Raw genomic sequence first — 21,252 nt, forward strand, 5'->3', positions numbered from 1 at the left:
GAGAGGAGGTAAGTTATAGAGAGATTTGAGATATCATTGATGCTCGGTGGGAGGTCCAGTTACACCGTCATCTACATGCAGCGGCGTATTATCTCAATCCTCAATTTCAATATTTAGAGAGGAAATCCTCAAACCCGAAGGTGAAGCTTAGCTTTTATCATTGCATGGAACGACTAATATCGGACCAGACCATCAAGGAGCTTGTAGATTTATAACTTGTTATATTTTGAAATAGGGAGGGATTTTTTGGTCTGCAAGCAGCAAAATCAATTATTGCCAAACGGTCTCTAGGTATATTTATTTTTGTAAAGGCATAACACTTTAATATGTTCTGATTATCATTTTTTCTTCTTGAAAATAGTTGAATGGTGGATCTAATTTGGTGATTCCAACTCTGAGTTATAGAGTTTTGATGTTAGAGTTACTTGTTCTTCTTTTGGGTGTGAGCGAAACTGGAGTACATATATATAGTCAAGTGCAAACAGAGAGAAGAAATCGACTTTCAACACTCAGAATGAACTCCCTTGTGTATATTATGCACAACAAGAGGTTGAGAATAAGAGGTTAAGGAATAAGGGGTTGAAGGATGATGAGGACCTGTTAGTGTGTGATGATGTGGCATCTGAGATAATGAGTGGTTCATAGATGATGAGACGGATTTTTCATTATCAGACCTGCAGTTAGAGGATCTAAGTGTGAATGTCTTGAGGGACGATGTAGATCAAGTGGGCACATCCACTAGTACCACACCACACACATCCACTAGTTCTGCAGCACAACAACCAAATAAAGGTATTTCATAAATTCTTATTGCTATTACATTATATTTATATCAAGTGGGCAATTAACATGATAATAATCATTCTTATTGAACAAGGAAGAAAAAAGTGAGTCATATTGAAGATGATGAAGATATAATATTCATAGATATAATTGGAGAAGAAAATTCTCTTGAAGATCCATTTAGTGATGAGACATGATTGGATTTTATATGTTCTTTCTTATTTGTACTTTGGGAATTTTGATTGACTAATATTTTGTGGTTCTATACTTTGGGACATGATTTTATTGCATCTATTTTATGACTTTCCACTAATTTCACTTGTCATTTAGATGTTTTAATTGTATGATAGAATCTTACTATTATTTACCTGTTAAAACCTTTAAATTCTCATTTACGCAATTCTTCATCCATGAGGCTTACGCCTCACACCGCCTCGAGGCTTATTTACGCAATTTTAAACCTTAGTAATGAGATGCCACTATCTCTTCTTAAATAATGTATTAAAAATTACAAAATTTTAATATATAACAAAATCTAGTATGATCTTATAACCTTCATTAGTCGCTCCAAACTAATAACCATCATAAACATTTTTAAAATCTTCTATCACTCTACCAAAATATCCATTTAAATCTTCTCCAATCAATTTTTTTTTCTTTAAAAGGTGTCATTTATATTAATTCTTCTAAATTATTCTAAAATTTTAATAATGAACAAATATTCAAACTTATTAGAGGAGCATATGTATTTATAATATTAATAATATTCATATTAATAATAATCTTTAAAGCTATAATTTTATCTCCCATTCTATTAATTTTTATAATATTATCCTTAAGACATATTTATAATCACATCTACATCACTTCTAATATAAATCCTACCTGAATGTTAAAGTTTAAATTCTAAGCTATCAATCTCCTTAACATTTTCTTCAACTTATTTAGTTTCTTGAATATATAAAATATATATCTTCCAATGAATTATAATATCTAATTCCATTAATTTTTCAATAAAAGAACCTATTTTTCAAGTTCCTATCCTAATCCTGGTTTCATGAACTACCTCTTTACCCACATTTTCCAATGATGTGAAACCCCTTATTTAACACTACGCCTGAGTGCTAGAGTAACGACCCTTACACACTTTTCACTGTATTCATGTCATATAGTGTGTCGCTTCTAGGAAACACCCTAGTATTAATGCAATGTATTAAATGATTCATATCATGAATATTCGACAAATTTTATGGTGGTTGTCGACCATCTAATGTAATTATCCACTTTTTTCATCTAGGACTTGGGACCTAGCAACCAAGGCGTCAAGCTTAGTGCCTAACACCAAAAGACTTGTAAATACCATTTGCATAAAAGATCATAAGTTTGGTTTAAGTTAGCACCAAATAGGAGTCTTTTCTTTTACTTCAAGCTTCTAGCTTTATATTTCCTTTCCTGTGGGTTTTAAGACCCTTCAGCATTTCCGAACAAAAAAATATTTCATGGCGGAATATTAAATCATAAAATACCAACATAAGCACATGGAAGCCACATGTAACTAAATTAGAGAAAGTATGCCTTATAGTATTCAAAATGTCAGAATTCTACAATAGCAGCGATGGTAATACCATTAAGACTAGTGCAGTCCAGACTTTGATTCCATGGTGCTTTTTGAAAAGGTATGTTTCGCCAATAGCTGTCATGACATTGGCAACATTCTTAAGAACGGTTACCATGGCAACGTTGATGAACTTCAAACTGCAGAAAACAACAGAACCAATGAAACGCCTTAAACAAAAGCATTTTTCATCTTAAAGTGGCAACAACACAAATTTATTTTGGTTTGGTAACTTCAAAGGAAACAAAGTTATAAGAGAACATTAAATGTGTCTTCTTTGCCAACATGAATTCACTTGTATGTATATGTTCCATTCTCAACACTAAAATGCAGTGTCAATGGATAAATTATAACTGAAAGCAAAGGAAATCATTTAAAGAGTTGTGAAGAAGTATCAAACACAATGCAAAATGTTAAGCCCTAAAAAGGAAAACAATAAACACAAAAGAATAGTTCTTTCACAAAGAGAGAAGACAGGCAACATATAAGTATTATCTTATGTGCAAATTTCCAAAGAAAGATATTGGGCAATGAAAAAAATTCTACCATTTTACAATGTTATATAATACCAAACCATAACAAAAGGCAAATGTCCCTAAACCCAGTGTATCCTCAGGGATACCATACCAGGAAAAGTAGCAAATATTATTTTCTAAATAATGACATTTGAAATCGGGATGCAATTGAGGCGTGAAAAGAAATTTATAACAATAACAACATCATCAAGCCTTTATCTCACTACATGAGGTTGGCTACATGAATCTTTCTCTCCATTGTGTTCTGTTAAGAGTTAAATTCTCATTCAAATCTAATAAAGGTCATTTCTAATATTTTCTAACCAAGTTCTTAAGGTCTACCTCTACCTTTCTTATCATAAGTCAAATCTAATACATCTACTTTCCTAACCGGGTCGTTAGAAGGCCGTCATTTTATTTGACCAACCATCTAAGGCGACTCTTTGAAATCTTATCTTCCACTGGAGCTACTCCAACCTTTTCATATATATGTTAATTTCGTATCCTGTCTCTAAGAGTAATGCCCCAAATCCACCTGAGCATCCTCGCCTTTGCAACACTTAACTTAATATTAGGTTTCACTTTTAATGGCCAACATTCTGCACCATAAAGAATTGCTAGTCTTACCACCATCTTATAGAATTTTCCCCTAAATTTGAGGGGGGGCTTTTCTATCACACAACAAGCCTGATGCATTCCTCCACTTCAACCATCCAACTTGAATTCTACTAATAATATCCCAATCTATTTCACCATCACTCTGAGCAACATACCCAAGATAACTAAAGTGTGCAATCTTATTTATGATATGATCGCTCAAAGTAACAATCTCCCCACAAAAACTATTACTATTAAAATTATATTCCATATATTTAGTTTTAGATCAACTTTGAAAACCTTTAGACTCTAAGGATGACCTCCATAATTGATGCTATCAATGATTTATGTACTTTTTATTTTGTTTGAACAATAGTATATTCTGTTTTCTTTTCTTTTTTTTAGCTATCCAATGATGGGAAAGCATCCAATGATCATGGTAGGTGTGCATATGGCTTGGTAGACCTTTGGTTTGCTGGCTTGATTGGTCCCTGGCTGCTGCTGGTTCGCAGGTTGGTTGTTTTGGAGCATTCGGTATTGAGCTTGTTCCCTAAGTTGCTTGAGCTGAAGTTTAGTAGCTCATAAATATCCAAAAAGGTACATCATTATGAAGTTTACTTTTGGAGTGGCCTTGTCCCTTCCCCTTCCCCTTTTCTTCTTGTTTCTTGGGATTCCGTGGCTTGTATTTTATGGGGGCTGAATTCTATGCTGAGAATTCAATGATAAGCTATTAATTTTCCTTTGTAAGGTACAACCTCTTGCAAATGACTAGTGAGAACATCCATGACTAAGGCAAAAAGATATGGGCTTAAGGCTGATCATAGATATAATCCAACTAAAATAGGAAAATACTTTGTCAAACCACCTTGTTTTTTTTTTTTTAAACCACCTTGTGTTTGAACACAAGTAACAGCTCCTGCATGCATGACAAAAAGAAAAACAAGAAGCAAAATAATACAATGAACTTATGTTAAAGATGAAAGCAGATTGATCTAAGGTCACAACTGATTCACGAATGATTTGAGGCGCGCAATAAAAAGATTTAATATTCTCTGCATAAAGCAAGCATCTGTTACAATTCATCAATCAACTACACAACAACATCAATCCTTGGGGGCTCTCATTTCTTCGTGCTTCTTTCTCTCACTAATGTTCTTTGAGAGAGAAGTTCCCATGATGGGAGGTGGTCCTAAGGCACCTCCTTCCTCTCCAACTTTAACAACAATGGCATAGGTCGAAGGAACACATGTTCTGGCAACTATTGGAAGGTTCTCAAAGTAGGTTGTTCAATTCTAGAGGATCTCGATGGTGGTGGCAATCGCAAAGTGCTGAAAAGATCAGGTTGTGCCCCCTCCACAATGTTTGGAGCTTCTCGGGGAAAATTGAAAGTCTCTTGGCCTGTATTCGGTTCTCAAGGCCATGTTTCGCTCGCTCTTACATGCATAAACGGGGTGAGATGATGTTCGGATCAGTCTCTGCTGAACGTGAGTGTAAAATCCGCAAAACATCGTTTTAGGCTTCGCACGCTTTTTAAAGCGCCGCGACGAGATTTAAGTGAAAAAAATTCGAGGTTGTTGGATTTTGATGGAAATAATTTTGAAAAATTCTACGCAAAAATTATAAGAAGTTTGATATATAGAACTTGTATTCAATTTCGCTTAAATTAAGAGATAATTTTTAGAAGTTTAAAAATACCCAAACTACCCCTCAGCCTTTCTTAAGCCAAATCTACTTAAGTGAGGGCAATTAGGTCTTTAGGCCTTTCCCATTATTCCTTATTAGGCAAACCAAACCCCCCACTCTCCCCCTCATTCGGTCTTTTTGCCAAGGAGAGAGGGGAGCGCACGGGTGGAGGCGACAAGGAGAGAGGGGAGCGCACGGGTGGAGGCGACGGGAGAGGAATCGGGCGGCTCCGGCGGCGGTTTCCGGCGGCCAAACTTGGAGAAAATCGTAGGGGAGATTAAGGAAAGGCTAAGGTATGCATTAGAACAATGCTTTTCCATCTCTTCCTCAAGATTTTTAAATGAAAAGATTTCTAGGTTTTTAGAAAACATGGTTTTTCTTTGAGAAAAGTTTAGGGAAGGGTAGTGTGATGTTTCTAAACCCTAATGTGTTTAGTTTTTATGAAAATATGGATCTTTGAAATCTAGGGTTTTATTCGATTTGGATTTTCTCTTAAAATGCCTTTGTAGAAAAGTTTCTAATTGGGGTTAGGAAGTCTTTTTGTGAAGATGGATTCTTTTTAGAAGAAGTTTTTGCATGCCCTAATAGTTGGGGTTTTTCAAAAGCTAGAGTTAGGATGAAATCCTAATTCTAGTAAAGATAAAAAGGATTTAGCATGGATTAGGTGAGGGGTTTTAATAGAAAAAAAAAACAATGCTTAATGTGTTGATTAGCTACATGCTTTGCCTAGGGTTTTCTTTTAAGGTTTGAGGGAGGAAACTTATGTTTACAGATTATGTTTTGTTATTTGTAGAGTTGATTTCATAAGAGGAAAAGGGGGGCATAAGGATTTTTGAAGGCTCGCCTTGTGGTGTACGAATTGAGGTAGGTGGAATGGATATTCTTATGAATTTTAAACAAATTTTCTTTCATTGCAATTATATTGAAGTGACAAATCCCTTACGCTCATTATGAAAACTATTATGGCTCATGTTCCTTAGTAAGTTTATGGACACTTGATGCAAATACAAAAGTTCTCTTTATGTAAAAGTACAATTTATGGATCACATGCTCATTTCTCTATTTATGCTATACATGTCTTTCCTCTTACATGCAAAAGCACACATAAGCATATCAAGCATGCATTTCTTTATGGAAACATACAAGTGGTTAGTTTAAGAATGATTTACATCAAGCATTTCTTATGGTTATATAAATACTAAATGTATGTGCATGTTGACGCGGGAGTATCACATGGAAAAGGAGGCTCTTATGAGCCATGGAAAAGGATGGTTCCTATGAACCAATGGAAAAGGAAATGGCCAATTTATATGTACCTGATCAGTACAAGTGATACTCCTGAGACGGGTGTTATAGTTTTATATATATTAAACTGTTATGAATGTTTCATACACATGTTACATGTAATTGAGATTATCCCTTGAGGCATGATGTTTTAAAAAGGAAGAAAGGAAAGGTTATGGAAGGATTAAGCATTTGAAAGTTGAGGTAAAGGTATGCTTTTCTTTGAGCACAAATTGTTTTATGATCGATGATTCTTTTGCTAAAATACTCAAAGCATGTTATAGTTTCCTCTCTTGATTTTAAGTTTATTTGAATTTACATTCTCACCTATTGAGTATAAGACTCACCCTCGTTGTGGGAATACTTTTCAGGAGGATCTAGGAAGGGGTAAATGGCCGACCAACCACCGCGCACCTACCGTCGTAGGGAGACGACGGGCGGCAGGTTTTTTTGTGTTTTGATGTTTTGTATTGAAAGATTAGAATTAGAATGTAAGAGAAAAAGGTTATACTTGTGGATCCCCTTTTGTATCTTTTTGTAATCTTAATGCTAAATCCATCGATTGGTGATTTTTGAAAGAAAGAAAAGAAAAAGTTTATGTTTGAAGATTGTAGTGGCTCTTTCTTTATGTTGATGCTTCATTTTGGAGTTATGTTAATTGTCTTGTAAAGTTTCTTTTATCTTCTTTATGTCCGATCTTTGTTCCAACCTCGCACTTGCGAGCTAACCGGGCCGGGTCGTGACAGTGAGGGACCTCCTCCAATCCTAAGAAGTTGAAGGATGCTGGCTGCTTCAAAACCCAGGATAATGCCGCTCATGATCCCATTTCTTCTGTATCGGAAGCTCCATCGCAAAGTGTGGCTATCATTTTCTTCATTTGGCCATGAAACACGACCTGAATCAAGCTCTTCAACCAGCATGGATTGCGATCGACAAGGTCAGCAACTTGACTTGGAGGCACCTAGGCGCACTTCCCAACCCGATTCTTATGAGTCGGCTCGTATGTCTTGCGATTGACAAACCCAAGAAGGGGAGTATAGCGAAACCAAGAAGGGGAGTATAGCAGCTCGCGTGAGTCTGTCAATGAAGCCGCTAGCAACGACCTCGTGTTCGATGATGTGGACGGTGCAACAGATCGTGACGACCAGGAGCTTCAAGACGCCAACTGCAGCTCGAGTGTTGAAGGTTCAAAATTGGACGACGATATAGACAATCAAGACCCTATAGACAGCTGTGAAGAGCCATTGGACCAAGTCCAAGTTTGTGTTCCGACTATGAACGTCCTATGTGGGGATGATTTGGCTAAATTCAATTATGCTGATGGAGTGGATAGGTAGATTGGTATGGAATTCGATGTTGTTCATGATCAAAAATGTAGGTGTGTAAAATTCCCAATTACAAACAATCATGATCACATAGCTAAAGGGAATGCACAATAGTTGTTGGTAAAAATGGCCCAATGGCTAAAGGTAATTGTTTGGAGCCAAATTCTCATGAGCAATTGAGCAATTGCCTCCCCAATATGGTAATACTTCTCATCGACCATTTGCATGGAAACAGCCAATTTTTACCAAGCTTGATAAGGTTTCTAAGGAAGAGATTCTTGCTAAAGATGGCATTTCTTTGAATCGCAATGTGGCCTCAGTTCAAGACAATGTTTTCAAACTTGAGACAACCTTGGTTGGCTAGTTACTAAGAAAATGTATCCCCCACTATTTCTTGCAGAATGAGTTCACTAGGAGGTGGTCGCAATGTTGGAGGGGCAGGAATGCAAAAAAGCATGGTCATCCCTATGGCACCGCTACTATCATGGTAGTCGGGATTCTCGAGGCACTTACTTGCAACAGCATTTTAACTCATCCGGAGCACTAGGATACTACTCAGGCCTTTGGGCTTGAACTTGATCTCCTCGTGGTGTTCACATCATTAAAAAAATTTTAATTACAAGTATAGGATTGTTTAAGAAAGTTTTAAATATAATTGGGAGGAAATTAATTATGGAAAAAAATCTAATTTGAATTCAAATCTGAGAGGAATTTATAAAGGGCAAGCGGGCTAATTTGGGAGGGAATTATGGGAGCCTATTTAAGGCTAACTATGGGGTGAATTTAGATTATGTTTGGCGTTTGCTGAAATTAGAATTTCTTAGGTTATTTGGGCTTTAGCTGGTAGCTACGGGTTTGGGAGGGCCGGATCTTCCTCTCGAATTGAAGATCCAACTGTATCTTGCTAATTTCTTTCATATATTTTATAATAAAAATAATTTCGATGTGCTTTTCTTCCTAATTTATCATTGTCGTTCGCTGATTTCAAGAAAATTGCATCCCTTCCTATCAAATTGGTATCATAGCATAATTCAGGTACTTATGGATATAAGAAAAATAGAAATGTTGTAAGGGGAGATCAGACAATTGAAATCTGATTTTGTAAAGATTTTATGTTTCGAAAAGCAATTTTCATCAATCCATGAGAAGATCAATGAGAAATTTTCCATCATGGAGGAGATGATAAAGAAGCTTCTTGAGGGCCAAACAAAACTAACTACATCGGAGGTGAGAGCATCATTGACCGGACAAGAAAATGGGAAAAACCCTAATATAGAGATAATGACAGAGAATCAGGAGGTGAAATTTTTTGGGGAAGAAGAGGAGATGCCATCTTTGGAATCACTTCCAAGGAGGGGAAATGGTCGAGTAAGATTTTTGGTAGAACTACAAAGTTTGGAAGAAAAAGATAGGAAGAAGATAGAAGCATCAGACACTGTTCAGAAGCGTTCCAACCAGTTCATGAGTTGATTCCTCCGTGGGAACACAAGAATGCTATCTTTTGAAAGGATGGAGTCTTTCATATCAGTGTTAGTCTATACCATTATCCTCAACTCTAGGACGATGAGATGAAGATATTGATCAAGGAGATGCTGGAGGCATGAATCACTCGATCTAATGACAATCCATTTTTCAGTTTAGTGCTATTAGTCCAGTACTTCAACAGCAGTTCCCTTCGTTCCACCTTAATGATAAGGTGCCACTTTGGAAGGGGAGTATTGATAAACTGGCTGATTTGATTAGGAGAGAATTAGGAAGTTTACTAATTAAGAGGGAACTATTTAGGGAGGTTCTTAATTAAAGGGGAATTGTTTAAGAAAAGTTTTAATTACATTTGGAAAGGAATTATTTAGGACAAGAGATCTAATTTGAATTCAAAATCTAAGAGGGAATTATTTAGGGAAAAGGAGGAATTAAGGGGGGTAATCTAGGAAAGTTTTAATTACAATTAGAGGGAATTAATTATGGAAATAAATCTAATTTGAATTCAAATTTGAGAATGATTTATAAATAGAAAGGGGGCTGATTTGAGAGAAAATTATGGGGAGCCTATTAAAGGCTAACTATGGGGTGATTTCAGATTATGTTTAGAGTTTGCTTAAATTAGAATTTCTTAGATTATTTGGGCTCTAGCAGATAGCTATGGATTTGGGAGAGCCGGATCTTCCTCTTGAATTGAAGATCCAACTGTATCTTGCTATTTTCTTTCATATATCTTATAATAAAAATAATTTTGGTGTATTTTTCTTTCTAATTTCTCATTGTCGTTCGCTAATTTTGAGAAAATTGTATCCACTTCCTATCAGATAACTCCCCTTGGACCACTCGGCCTCAACTTGTTTGGGATCTCAACTGGCTTTCCCTTTTTCATAAAATGATTTTCCAACATATTCCCAGAAGATACAATGAAGATGTTATGTTTTGTGCCCAAAGAGCTATAGAGTGTAATTTTGTTTGGTGCTTTGATGATAGCACTTCGTATAGTATTCCTCAAGACTTTTTTTATATCCCTAGGAAGGATATGAGCTAACATGTTCACACATAGGGCATTTTGTTTTTTGCCCTCTTTTGAAACTATCTTTTATATATGAATGTGAAATGCACACTTTCAAAAGAGGTGGTTGTTGTGGGGTGATTTCCACTTGATTATTGTTAGAATCTAGCCGTTCCTGGTGCAAAGGATCCGACGGTCACAAAGAGAAATCAGTGCGAAGCTCTCATGAATCACGTTGAAACACCTTCCATAGATTGGCAGCTGATCTAGGAAGAGTTATATTTCATTATTATGTAGTTATTTGTTTCCTTATTAAAAATTTTGTATAGATCTATATATAGGGAAGAATTTATGCAATAAAGCTAAGCCTTTCTTCTCATACCTCTGTTTTCAACATGGTATCAGAGCCAACAGCCTTCATTGCCGTGGAAGAAAGATCGTAGATCGCCGAAGGAGGACAAGAGGAAGAAGAAGCCACCAGAATACAAAGCCGCCGAAGGAGAAAAAGAAAGAAGAAGAAAGGATCGGAAGATAGAACCGTGTGGTGCTTGCAATTGGAGAAGCAAAACCGTGCGAAGCCGTACGAAGAAGTCGATCGAAAGTCAAAGCCGAAGGACGACACAAGGCTTCGCTTGCACTCGCCGCCGTCCACTTCCGATCCGGGCCTCCCACCGCCCTGCCCTAGCTGGACTGACGCCGAACCCGCCGCCCGTGCGTGGCTCCCACTTGCAGATGGAGAGGCGGAATCGCGCACTTGCGATCGGAGAGGCCCGAGGTACCCAAACCGAGTCTTTTAAAGACTTGGCTTGGCCCAGTTCAATTAACCGGAAAAAAAATTTATTTTTTCAAAAAAAAGGAAAAAAAATTCGACCTTCATTGTCGAATAAGAAAAAATTTGTCGGAAGCCTTCATTGCTACCCAATGTCTGAAATTAATTCCTCCCAGAGCATTGCAAAATGAGGAGCTATGGCGCACCAAGGATAAGGTGACCTCCAAAGCATGCAACCTTCCTATCGTCTAAATGGGAAGAACTACCTAAAGTGATCTCAATTTGTGAAAACCTACTTGAAAGGAAAAGGGAAAATACACCACCTCCTTGGAGGAGGACCAAAAGGAGATCCTAAATTCGGGGCGTGGGATGAAGCAGACTCAATGATTATGTCATGGTTGTGGAATTACATGACTCCAAAAATTAGCGATACATTTATGTTCCTTTCTACTGCAAAGGACATATGGGATGCTGCCAGACAGACCTTCTCCAAAGCTCGTGATGCGGCACAAATCATTGAAATAAAAGTCAAAGTTGGAAACACAAACCAAGGGAGTAAGATCGTGAAGGAATATGCCACCCTTCTACAAAATCTATGGCAGGAACTTGATCACTATAAATGCATAGAAACCAGATGTCCGGAAGATGCTTCAATTCTAAAGAACTTTATTGAAAAAGATAGAGTTTATGATTTTATTACAGTGCAAAATGTAGAATTTGACTAAGTTAGAGTCCAGATCCTCGGCAAAGAAAAGACGCCATGACTCAACAAAACCATTTCCCTCATCCGTGCGGAAGAAAGCAGACAAGGAGTAATGTTAGAACCAAAGGTCGTTGAAAGTTCAGCAATGGTGATGAACAAAGAATCATCATGGAAGGAGAAATATAAAGATTATTCAAAATTTAAAGACAATGATTCACTTTGGTGCAGTTATTGCAAGAAATTAAGACACACAAAAGAATTGCTGGAAGATACATGGAAAACCACCCAGTAAGGAGTGAAATCAAAGAACTGAAACAAGGATTCACTTTGGTGTAGTTATTGCAAGAAATTAAGACACACAAAAGAAAATTGTTGGAAGATATATGGAAAACCACCTAGTAAGGAGTGGAATCAAAGAACTGAAACAAGTCAGCCCAGAAGAATAGTCCAGCTTTGGAGAATTCAATAAAGAAGATATTGATAAACTGAGACGACTCCTGGTATCTCTTGAAAAATCAAATGCATCCTCTTCACTTGCAATCACAGGACCAAAAATCAGGGAAGACGATTGGACGTGCTAAGGAGAGAGCTAGACTGTACCACCTAAAAGAACTGTACAAAGTTTACACTGTCAGCCTTTATTACTGATATACCCTATCAGCCTTTATTGCTGATATAACCATATCAACCTTTATTGCTGATATAACCCTATCAGCCTTTATTGTTGATATAATCAAATCAACCTTTATTGCTAATACAACCAAATCAGCCTTTATTGCTGACATAATCAAATCAGCCTTTATTGCTGATCAAATCATCATTTATTGCTACTATAACACAATACAACCTTTATTGCTGGAAACCTGAGGAATACAAAATTCCCACCACCGGCCTTCATTGTCGGAATTTTGAGGATAGGTTCCCATCACCACCTTCATTGCTGGCTTTCTCTTGTGGTTGTTATCCTATCTATAACAAATGCAGACTTCATTGCTACCCTGCTTGATATAGCCTTCATCGTTATCATTTGTCGCTGTCACAATATCATCGTTATCATTATTATGTAGTTATTTGTTTCCTTATTAAATATTTTGTATAGATCTATATATAAGGAAAAATTTATGCAATAAAGCTAAGCCTTTCTTCTCATGCCTCTGTTTTCAACAATAATTATTGTACCAAATTGTTTTGTTTGACTTTTCGTAAGCTCGGAGCAAGAGATCATGTGCTTAGAGGCAAATTAAGGATTGTGGCTGGGAGCATCCTTGGTCTGGATAAGTTGTCACCTTCCTTCTCACCTAGTTCTATGCAAGGCTTGTCTTCTCTAATTTCGATCTGATTTCCCCAGCTCCTCTCATGTATTGAGACCTTCCAACATAGCTCAAATAGCGGCAATGATTGGTAAGCCTTAATGGATCAACGAACAGACCACTACTTAGGACCGAAGTTCTCATGCTAAAGTTTATGTGCGGATAAATTTGGCACAAAGTTGACACCAAGATTCTGGATTAAGGGGCTCAATAGCAGATTTTTTTCAAAAGGTGGAATATGAGGGCATCTTCCAAGTTTTCTTTCATTATGGACATTGGCCACAAGTTGGAACTCTGCTTTAATTGATAAGCAACAAACAAGAAAGGGTCCCCTGCATGGTACGTCTCACTCCCAGATCCACTCTGATAGCTCCCGACAGCACACCTATGTGGAGGAGCGTCTCACTCCTAGCCCCACCTAATAGCTCACGACAGCACACCTATGTGGAGGAGCAGAATTAGCCCGCCCCTAGCTCTTTTCAGTAGCCAGCTCCCCCGCCACCCCTTGGAAACAGCCCGTCCTACATGGTAGAACCGCCAATTCCTCATGTTCAATGCAGCTCTGATGCTGATGATCATGGGTCTTGGATGCTTATCAGTAGAAAGAGGACTAAACAGAATGCTTAACAGCCTAGTTACCTTTCCAGGGGAAATGAACAAAAGACTTTTAGCCCCAAATAAGTGGTTTTCTCTACTAGAAAGTTAAGGAAATGGAGGACACATCCAAGAGAGTGATGAACCTCACAAACAATGTGGTAGAGTGTCAAAAGCCCATATTGAGAAAGAACTATTACCACTGCTCCAATGAAGAGAAATTAGGCACCAAATGACATCATTGGAAGGGGCACGATCCCCTTAAGGCCTCGTTTGGTTGGTAAATGTTCTAGAAAAAATTTGTTTTAAAGCGGTTGTAGAGAGAATGGAGTTTCAAAAATAAAGTTTTATATAATGGAGTTATTACATAATAATGTTTGGTTAAATTGCTTTTTATATGCTTATTCAAACTTTAAAATAGATAATTAGTGTTTGATTCGATTAACAATTTCACCTTTTTCATCATAAATGATGAAACTATCCATATATTAAACTCAAATACACTTAATTCACAAATCCTCTACATAGATACCACAGCTATGCTACGTCTCTCCTGCAAATTTTTTTTTTAAATATCTAAATCCCAAATAAACAGTAAAAATGGAGCTGCAAGTATAAAGAAAAAACAGAATGCATGGATCCAAAAGAAGTCTGCATCACGTGTTCCATTCCGATCTGCTTGTAACTAAGAAGAATTTTAGTAATCATAACTGCAGTGATATCTCGTCAACAATCAAACCATAGCTCTTTTCAAACACCATATGACGGTCCTGATGTGGTTGCGGGATGCTAGTTTTGCTAAAATTCTGCATCAGTTGCCATGGAGCATATGCTCGAACATCTGATGTGCACTCCTCTATAGAAAATGTGTCATAAATGGCTGTTCTTCTAGGATTTACACACCTGCTAGAAGCTTCATACGGCTCATTTACAATCATTTTCACATTCACTCCATTCTCAACTGCAAAAATGAAATCTGGATTGACGTTACACAAGAGAAGTTTCTGAATACAGCACTAACCTGGTCGAACAGTTGCTTTGTTGGCTGGAAAATCGGACCACTCATGTTCATCGCAATCAGAAGGCACACTCAAATCCTCTTCAAATCAAATATATGAATTCACATCGTGTTAATTTTCATCAAAATCCTGCTGCAAATCGAGATCTGCATCATCTAGGTGGCCTCGATCGGAGCCTGGGACGAACAATCGAAGGCATCCTGACGAAGAAGACGAGCAACTGCAGGGTAAAGTAGACTTGTCGCAAGTGTAAAACTGAGAACGCACATGAAAAGGAGTTGCAAAAGAGTAGTGATGGTTCGTCTCAAAACGATGTTATTAACAACGTCTTTGAGAGAAGCTGTTTCACCAAACGATTACAATTTTTTATTTTCCCGTTGTAAAACGGAAAACACCTATGAAACGCCCAACCAAACCAAGCCTAAGTGTGCAATGTTGACTTACTCTTATGTTTTTTGCATTGAATGCCACAAATTAGTTAAGTCACTGTCAGAGGACTGGGATACCAACTAGGCCTTTAGGCTGTTTAAACCCTTTCTTTGGTATTCTCCAACCAAAGTGGTTCCTTGTCTTAATTGTTGGTATTGTTTTTGTATCAAGCCTAAATCAACCCTCATAAAGCCGATTCGAGCCCGACTAGGAGCGAAATTAACCTTGATCAAGCCGATTCGAGCCAGATTCGGCTCAATCACACTCAATCAATTTGATCGAGAACCTAAATTGGACCCAAATCTGATTAAATTAAATTCTATTTATTAAATTAAAATCAAATCGATTGAATCGACCCAAAATTGGTCCAACTCAAACATAATTGAGCCTTTGGTCGACCCAAATTCAATGCAATTCGATGCCGATTCAAGTTCAATTTTGTGAAATTGACTTGATAGGACCCGATCAAACCTGAATTGACTTAAATAAATTTAATTTGGGTTCAATTCAGGCTCAATTCTAGCCCAATTGACCCAATATCGGTTCAAATTAACCCAAACAGGTTAAATTGACTTCTTGGCCTTTTTTAATCATTTCCCCAAATCAAGAAATCAGATCAAACGGTTGGAATTCAAAGAGCCACTGTTTACCTGTCATTTCCCTTTGATTCACGCAGTTACAGGAGGAATATTGCGCAGAAAATCCTATCCCGCGGCAGAGCCTCATTTGATGTATAGAGAAGGCAAGAGGGATAGTGTTCATTTGGCCTACCCAAGTGTTTCGTCCATCCCGGGCAGAGTCAAAGAGAGCGATTGAGAGGGATCACATGATCATTTAGGGATTAGATTATGCCAAAGTAAATCTAAAAGAGAATGGTTAGTCTCTTGTTAGTTTGTTCACTCTCAAAAATTTGTAATTTTTATGAATATGTTCAATATGTTCTATATATCTGTGACTCATGGTGTTCTCTAAACCTTTAAAGGTTAATGAGCCATGCATTATCCTATTTGAAGTTTGTTTGAACATATTTATGAAGTCTTCAAATTAAAGAGTCATGACAAAATTAATAGAAATCTAGGAGAGTTTGCATACAAAAGAATCAATAGCCTCTATGACTTGGTGAACATCATGATGGGTTTGACTGATTGAAAGTTATGCATATGACATCAAAGCATTGTGAGATTTCTCATATGCTTCAAAGACCTACATTGCAAATCCCATAATGTACATGATCAATCAAATTCATGATTGATATCTTTGTCAAACATAGAGTATGAAATTATAAAGTTCATGAATACACTCACTGAATTCCAAATGGTTATAAAGCTAATAAAGGGGTATACAATGGACCCTCAAAGGTCCATATGTCATACGCCATCTTTTTTCTTTTGGAATTATGTAAGTTTCTTCATGCAACTATTTGTTGGGACACACGATCAATAAATGATATCCTTGCTTGTAACTCAAATGACCTTAAAATAGCCCAAAGAAAGCACTAGTAAATTCTAGGGCCAAACTCCTAGATTCTATTCAACTTGTTTGTTGACACAAAATCAACAAATAACCATCATTCTTTCTTTCTTGCACGATGATTTGAAGTCCTCAAAGACTTCAAACATATCATTGTATGAATCCCTTGTTAAAAACTAACCTCAAGTTCTTCCACCTCAATTGCTAAATACAAAAAATTAACAAATGACCCCTCGATCTTATGATTAAAATCCTAGGTTTATTCCATCCTATTTGTTGAGACAAACAAAAAGCAATCATGTCCCAGAATTCCAAACATATCATTATATGAAAATTTTAGAGCTTAAAGCCAAATTCTAAGCTCCATCTATCTTTCGTTGAGACACAAGATCAACGAATGAATATCCTCCTTAGGCATATGATTCCACCTATCACATTTGCCAAATCTAACCTAGGTAGATGATCTTGCATAATTGAGTACAAAACTAGATGATTGCCCCTTGATTTGTAGTTCCAAAACTACAAATTATTTCTCTTTTATGGATAACATTTGGAGTTTCCTCAATGCTCCAAGCACATTATTGAAACTTAGAACCAAATTCCAATCTGATATTCTTACCCACTGCTTTCTAAGCTCGCATGGAAGTTTCCAAATAACTTCTATAGAGCCCATAAGAGCACAAGCAAACCTTAGGGTCAAATCCTAGGTTCATTCAATTTGTTTGTTGAAGCACAAAATCAACAAACATTCGTCCAACCCTCTTATGCATGAATACTTTGGAGCATCTAAACACTCCAAACGCTTCATTAAATGATCAACCAATCCATCCCTTTGTTTGTTGATAAATAAAATCAACAAACATTAACCTCTCAATCCCTTCATGCATGAATTTTAAAACCTCCTCCTCAAGGATCCAAATGTTGTGTTCCATGCAGGGGAGGAGCCCGAATTTTTTATCTGTGAGGGCACAAATTTTTTATTTTAAATATACCCTCAAGCTTTTTCATTTGATCTTGAAATTGACATTATGCTTTTAAATTTTTTTATTATAGTTGTTAATTATAAGAAGATAAATTTTATGATAATGAAAAAAACTTATTTTCATGCTCATCTAAATTAATTTCAACACAAATTTATTTAGACTATATATTATCATACTCATCATATTTTAAGCTACTTGATTTAACTTTAAATTTCATAATTCTCCTCTAATGTAATTTTTTTGCTTGAATTGCATAAATCTCTTATAAATTAGAATTTGAAGTTTTTTTAATAATAAAAAATTTGATGAAATTTTTAATTTAAAAAAAAATACTAGTAATGTGAAGATGGAGAGAGAAAAGTAACATGGTAAAAAATAATTTTAAGATAGTCTAATAAAAGTCATTAAAAAAATTAATAGTGAACTTCACAATTAGAGACAAAATAAAGTGGGAAATAAATAAATAATATAGTGTAACCCCACATGGAGAGAGAGAGAGAGAGAGAGGGGGGGGGAAAGAGGTAGAGCAGGGGCTAATGGAGGAGGTTGTTAGACAAAAACAAAATAGCAGAGAGAGAGAGAGAGAGGTGAGAGAGATGAAGAGAGACATTGCGAGCCAAGGAAAAATGAGGCATATACCGACTAAGGAAAAAAGAAAAAAACTAAATTCATTTTACATCATTGCACGGATCAATTGAAACTTAAAACCAAATTCTAAGCTCTTCCATATCATTTGTTTGAATATAAAACAAACAAATGATATTCTTGCTTGTTGCTTTCTAAGCTCGCATGGAAGTTTCCAAATAGCCTCTAGAGAGCCCATAAAAGCACAAGCAAATCTTAGGGCCAAATCCTAGGTTCATTCAATTTGTTTGTTGAAGCGCAAAATCAATAAACTTTCGTTTATCCCTCTTATGCATGAATTATTTGGAGCATCTCAACGCTCCAAACACTTCATTACATGATCAATCAATCCAACCCTTTGTTTGTTGATACAAAAAACCAACAAACATTCACCTCTTTATCCCATCATGCATGACTTTTGGAACCTCCTCAATGTTCCAAATATTATGTTGCATGAGTCCTTGGTTCTTAGAAAACAAACCCAAGTCATCCACCATTTGCTTGTTGAAGGCACAAAATCAACAAACATCCATCTATCTTTCCCTTCCATGCATAATATGTGGAGCCTCCTCAAGGCACCAAATGTTTCATTGTATGACTCTTAGCATGCCTTAGAAGTTACCACCAACCTTGGTCGTGTCTTGCATTATGGATTTCTTCAAAATCCTGGATACATCATGTTGCAAGCCCTGGGAACCTAGAACCAAACTCTAAGTATCCCCTATCCCATTTGTTGGAGCAATAAACCAACAAACCATCTCATTCATTGCACCGAAACTCATAAGGAGGTTTTCAAATCCTAGATGTTTGTCTTGTTTGTTGATATCAAAGTCAACACAACCAGCATCTAATCTTTCGTGCATGATATTTTGGATTTCCCTAAAAATCCTAGAAGTTTCATGATATAAATCCTTGATCTTGGAGTCAAATTTCAAGCTCTCCTATCTCATTTGTTGGAGCAAGAAACCAACAAATAATCCTCTTCCGCATAGGATCCAAATGCTAATCCTCCTTTCCCATTCACTTAGCCTAAATTAAGTGAGTGTAAATCTCTTTCTTTGAACACCAAATGCTCAAAGAAATTCCTCCAAATTGCAACCTATAAGTTGCACATTATTTTCTTTATTTACTCAACACTCAATTTGGTATGTAATTATGCTTCATTGAAGACAATTCAATGATCCATCCTCTGGTTTGCAACCTCCATGTTGCATATTGCATCCCTCTTTCTACAACTCAAAAGGTTGTAGAAAATTTTCTCATTCTCCTAACCCCAGACTAGGAGAGTGTTCATCTTTTCTTTTAAACATCTAAAAGTTCAAAGAGATCTTTTCTAATTTGCAAACCCTAAGTTGTATTTTCTTTCTTTCATCCCTCCAACCCAAGTTGGAGGAATAAACCCCTCCTCTTTGAACACCTACAAGAAGTTCATGATGACTTGTAGTCTAAATCTAAATGTCACCTTCTCATATTCACACAACACAAGTTGGGTAAATGATCACCACCCTTTGAACATCAAAATATTCAAGGACATTCATAAATTTGCAACATATAAGTTGCATTTTTTTTCTCTTTCCTACAACCCAAAATTTTAGAGAAATCCCTCCAACAACTCAAAAGTTCTAGAAAATTTCTATATTCACTTGACACATGTCAAAGAAATCAAATATACATCCAAACCCTTTTATTTTTTGAGCCAAAATCAACAAATAATTTCATCAAGCATAGGAATCTAAGCCTTAGCTTCCCCCTTCATTCACTTAACCCAAGTGAGGTGAATGAACCATCTCTCTTTGGACACCTAAAAAGTCCAAAGAACCCCTCTTAATTTGTAGACCAAATCTACGTATCATCCCTTTGTATTTGCTTCACTCCAATTAAGCAAATCAAACACCCATCATTGAACATAAAATTTAATGATAACTCTTCTTAATTTGCAACCCACAAGTTGCATATTCCTTCATTACTTATACAACTCAAAAGTTGTAAGAGATTTTGTTATTCACTAAACCCATGTTAAGTGAATCAAACCTACACCCAAAATATTTGTGTTGAACTAAAATCAACAAATAACATCGCCTCTAGCACAAAAACTCAAATCTTATCTTTTTTATCATTCTCCTAACTCAAGTTAGGTGATTGAGTTCCTCTCTTTAGGCACCTAAAAGTCCAAAGTACTCATGATGTGTGTCCAAATCTACACATCATCTTCTCATGTTTGCTTTACCTACGTTTAGCAAACAAAAATTTCATCATTCAAAATCAAATTCATTGATTTATCATGTCATTTACTTAGCATAAATTAAGCAAATGAATCCTCCGCTTTGAATACAAAGATTCAAGGAGACCTCTTGATTTGTAGTCTTAAAGTTATAAGTCTTCCCTCACTTCTATGAGCTCCAAAAGCCTTCATGGACTTCCAACCTAGCCCAAAAGTCATAGGTTTCCTCTCTTTCTCCTATAACCTCCATGTTGTGGGATATTTCTTTCTCTTTAGCTCCAAAAGCAAAGGAGAACCCTCCAACATTTAGCCTAAAAGCTATATGTTGGACACATCCTTCTTAAGCCGAAACTCTTAGTAAATCATTTTTATTAAACTATTATACATGATCTCTCCTATGACATTTAAAATACATAACCTTCAGATGTCCCTTAAGAATCTTATATCTGTTGGAGTTTATCTTACTCTATTAGATAAACTTCACAAAGTTCTAAGTGCAACTCTAATGCTTGTTCACCTTACACTATTAGATGAACATTCACCACTTATCCAAACACTAAGAAAACTCTGAAAAAAAATCTCTAAAGTTGGCTAAGCTTTCTTTGATACAATGATCAACCATTCCAACCCAAAAGATAGAATGTTTGTATTATTGTATCTTAGGACTTCATAAGCAATAGGCCTGCCTCAAAGCAAGCGGTGGCTAGTTTATAGATTCTTTATAATCCTCCTAAATATGAGACACCTAAAAGTCAAATTAAATCTTTAATCATAAACTACTTAAAGTGAAATTACCCTTAGATTAAGATTAAATACCTCTAATCCCTAACAAAA

The 21,252-nt window shown here is 36.3% G+C and overlaps 1 protein-coding gene across 7 annotated transcripts in view; it reads right to left on the bottom strand.

Annotated features, from left to right (window-relative positions):
• Window positions 1-21,252, bottom strand: part of LOC110109376 (GDP-mannose transporter GONST1) — an 82,580-nt gene that overhangs the window by 23,611 nt on the left and 37,717 nt on the right. For all 7 annotated transcript variants that reach the window (XM_028697334.1, XM_028697331.1, XM_020840421.2 and 4 more), the window contains one exon: window positions 2,409-2,538. In XM_028697334.1, coding sequence (XP_028553167.1) covers window positions 2,409-2,538 — 130 coding nt within the window. The remainder of the gene's footprint in view (window positions 1-2,408; window positions 2,539-21,252) is intronic.

Source organism: Dendrobium catenatum, unplaced genomic scaffold (assembly GCF_001605985.2).
Source record: "Dendrobium catenatum unplaced genomic scaffold, ASM160598v2 fragScaff_scaffold_913, whole genome shotgun sequence".
Lineage (NCBI taxonomy): Eukaryota > Viridiplantae > Streptophyta > Magnoliopsida > Asparagales > Orchidaceae > Dendrobium > Dendrobium catenatum.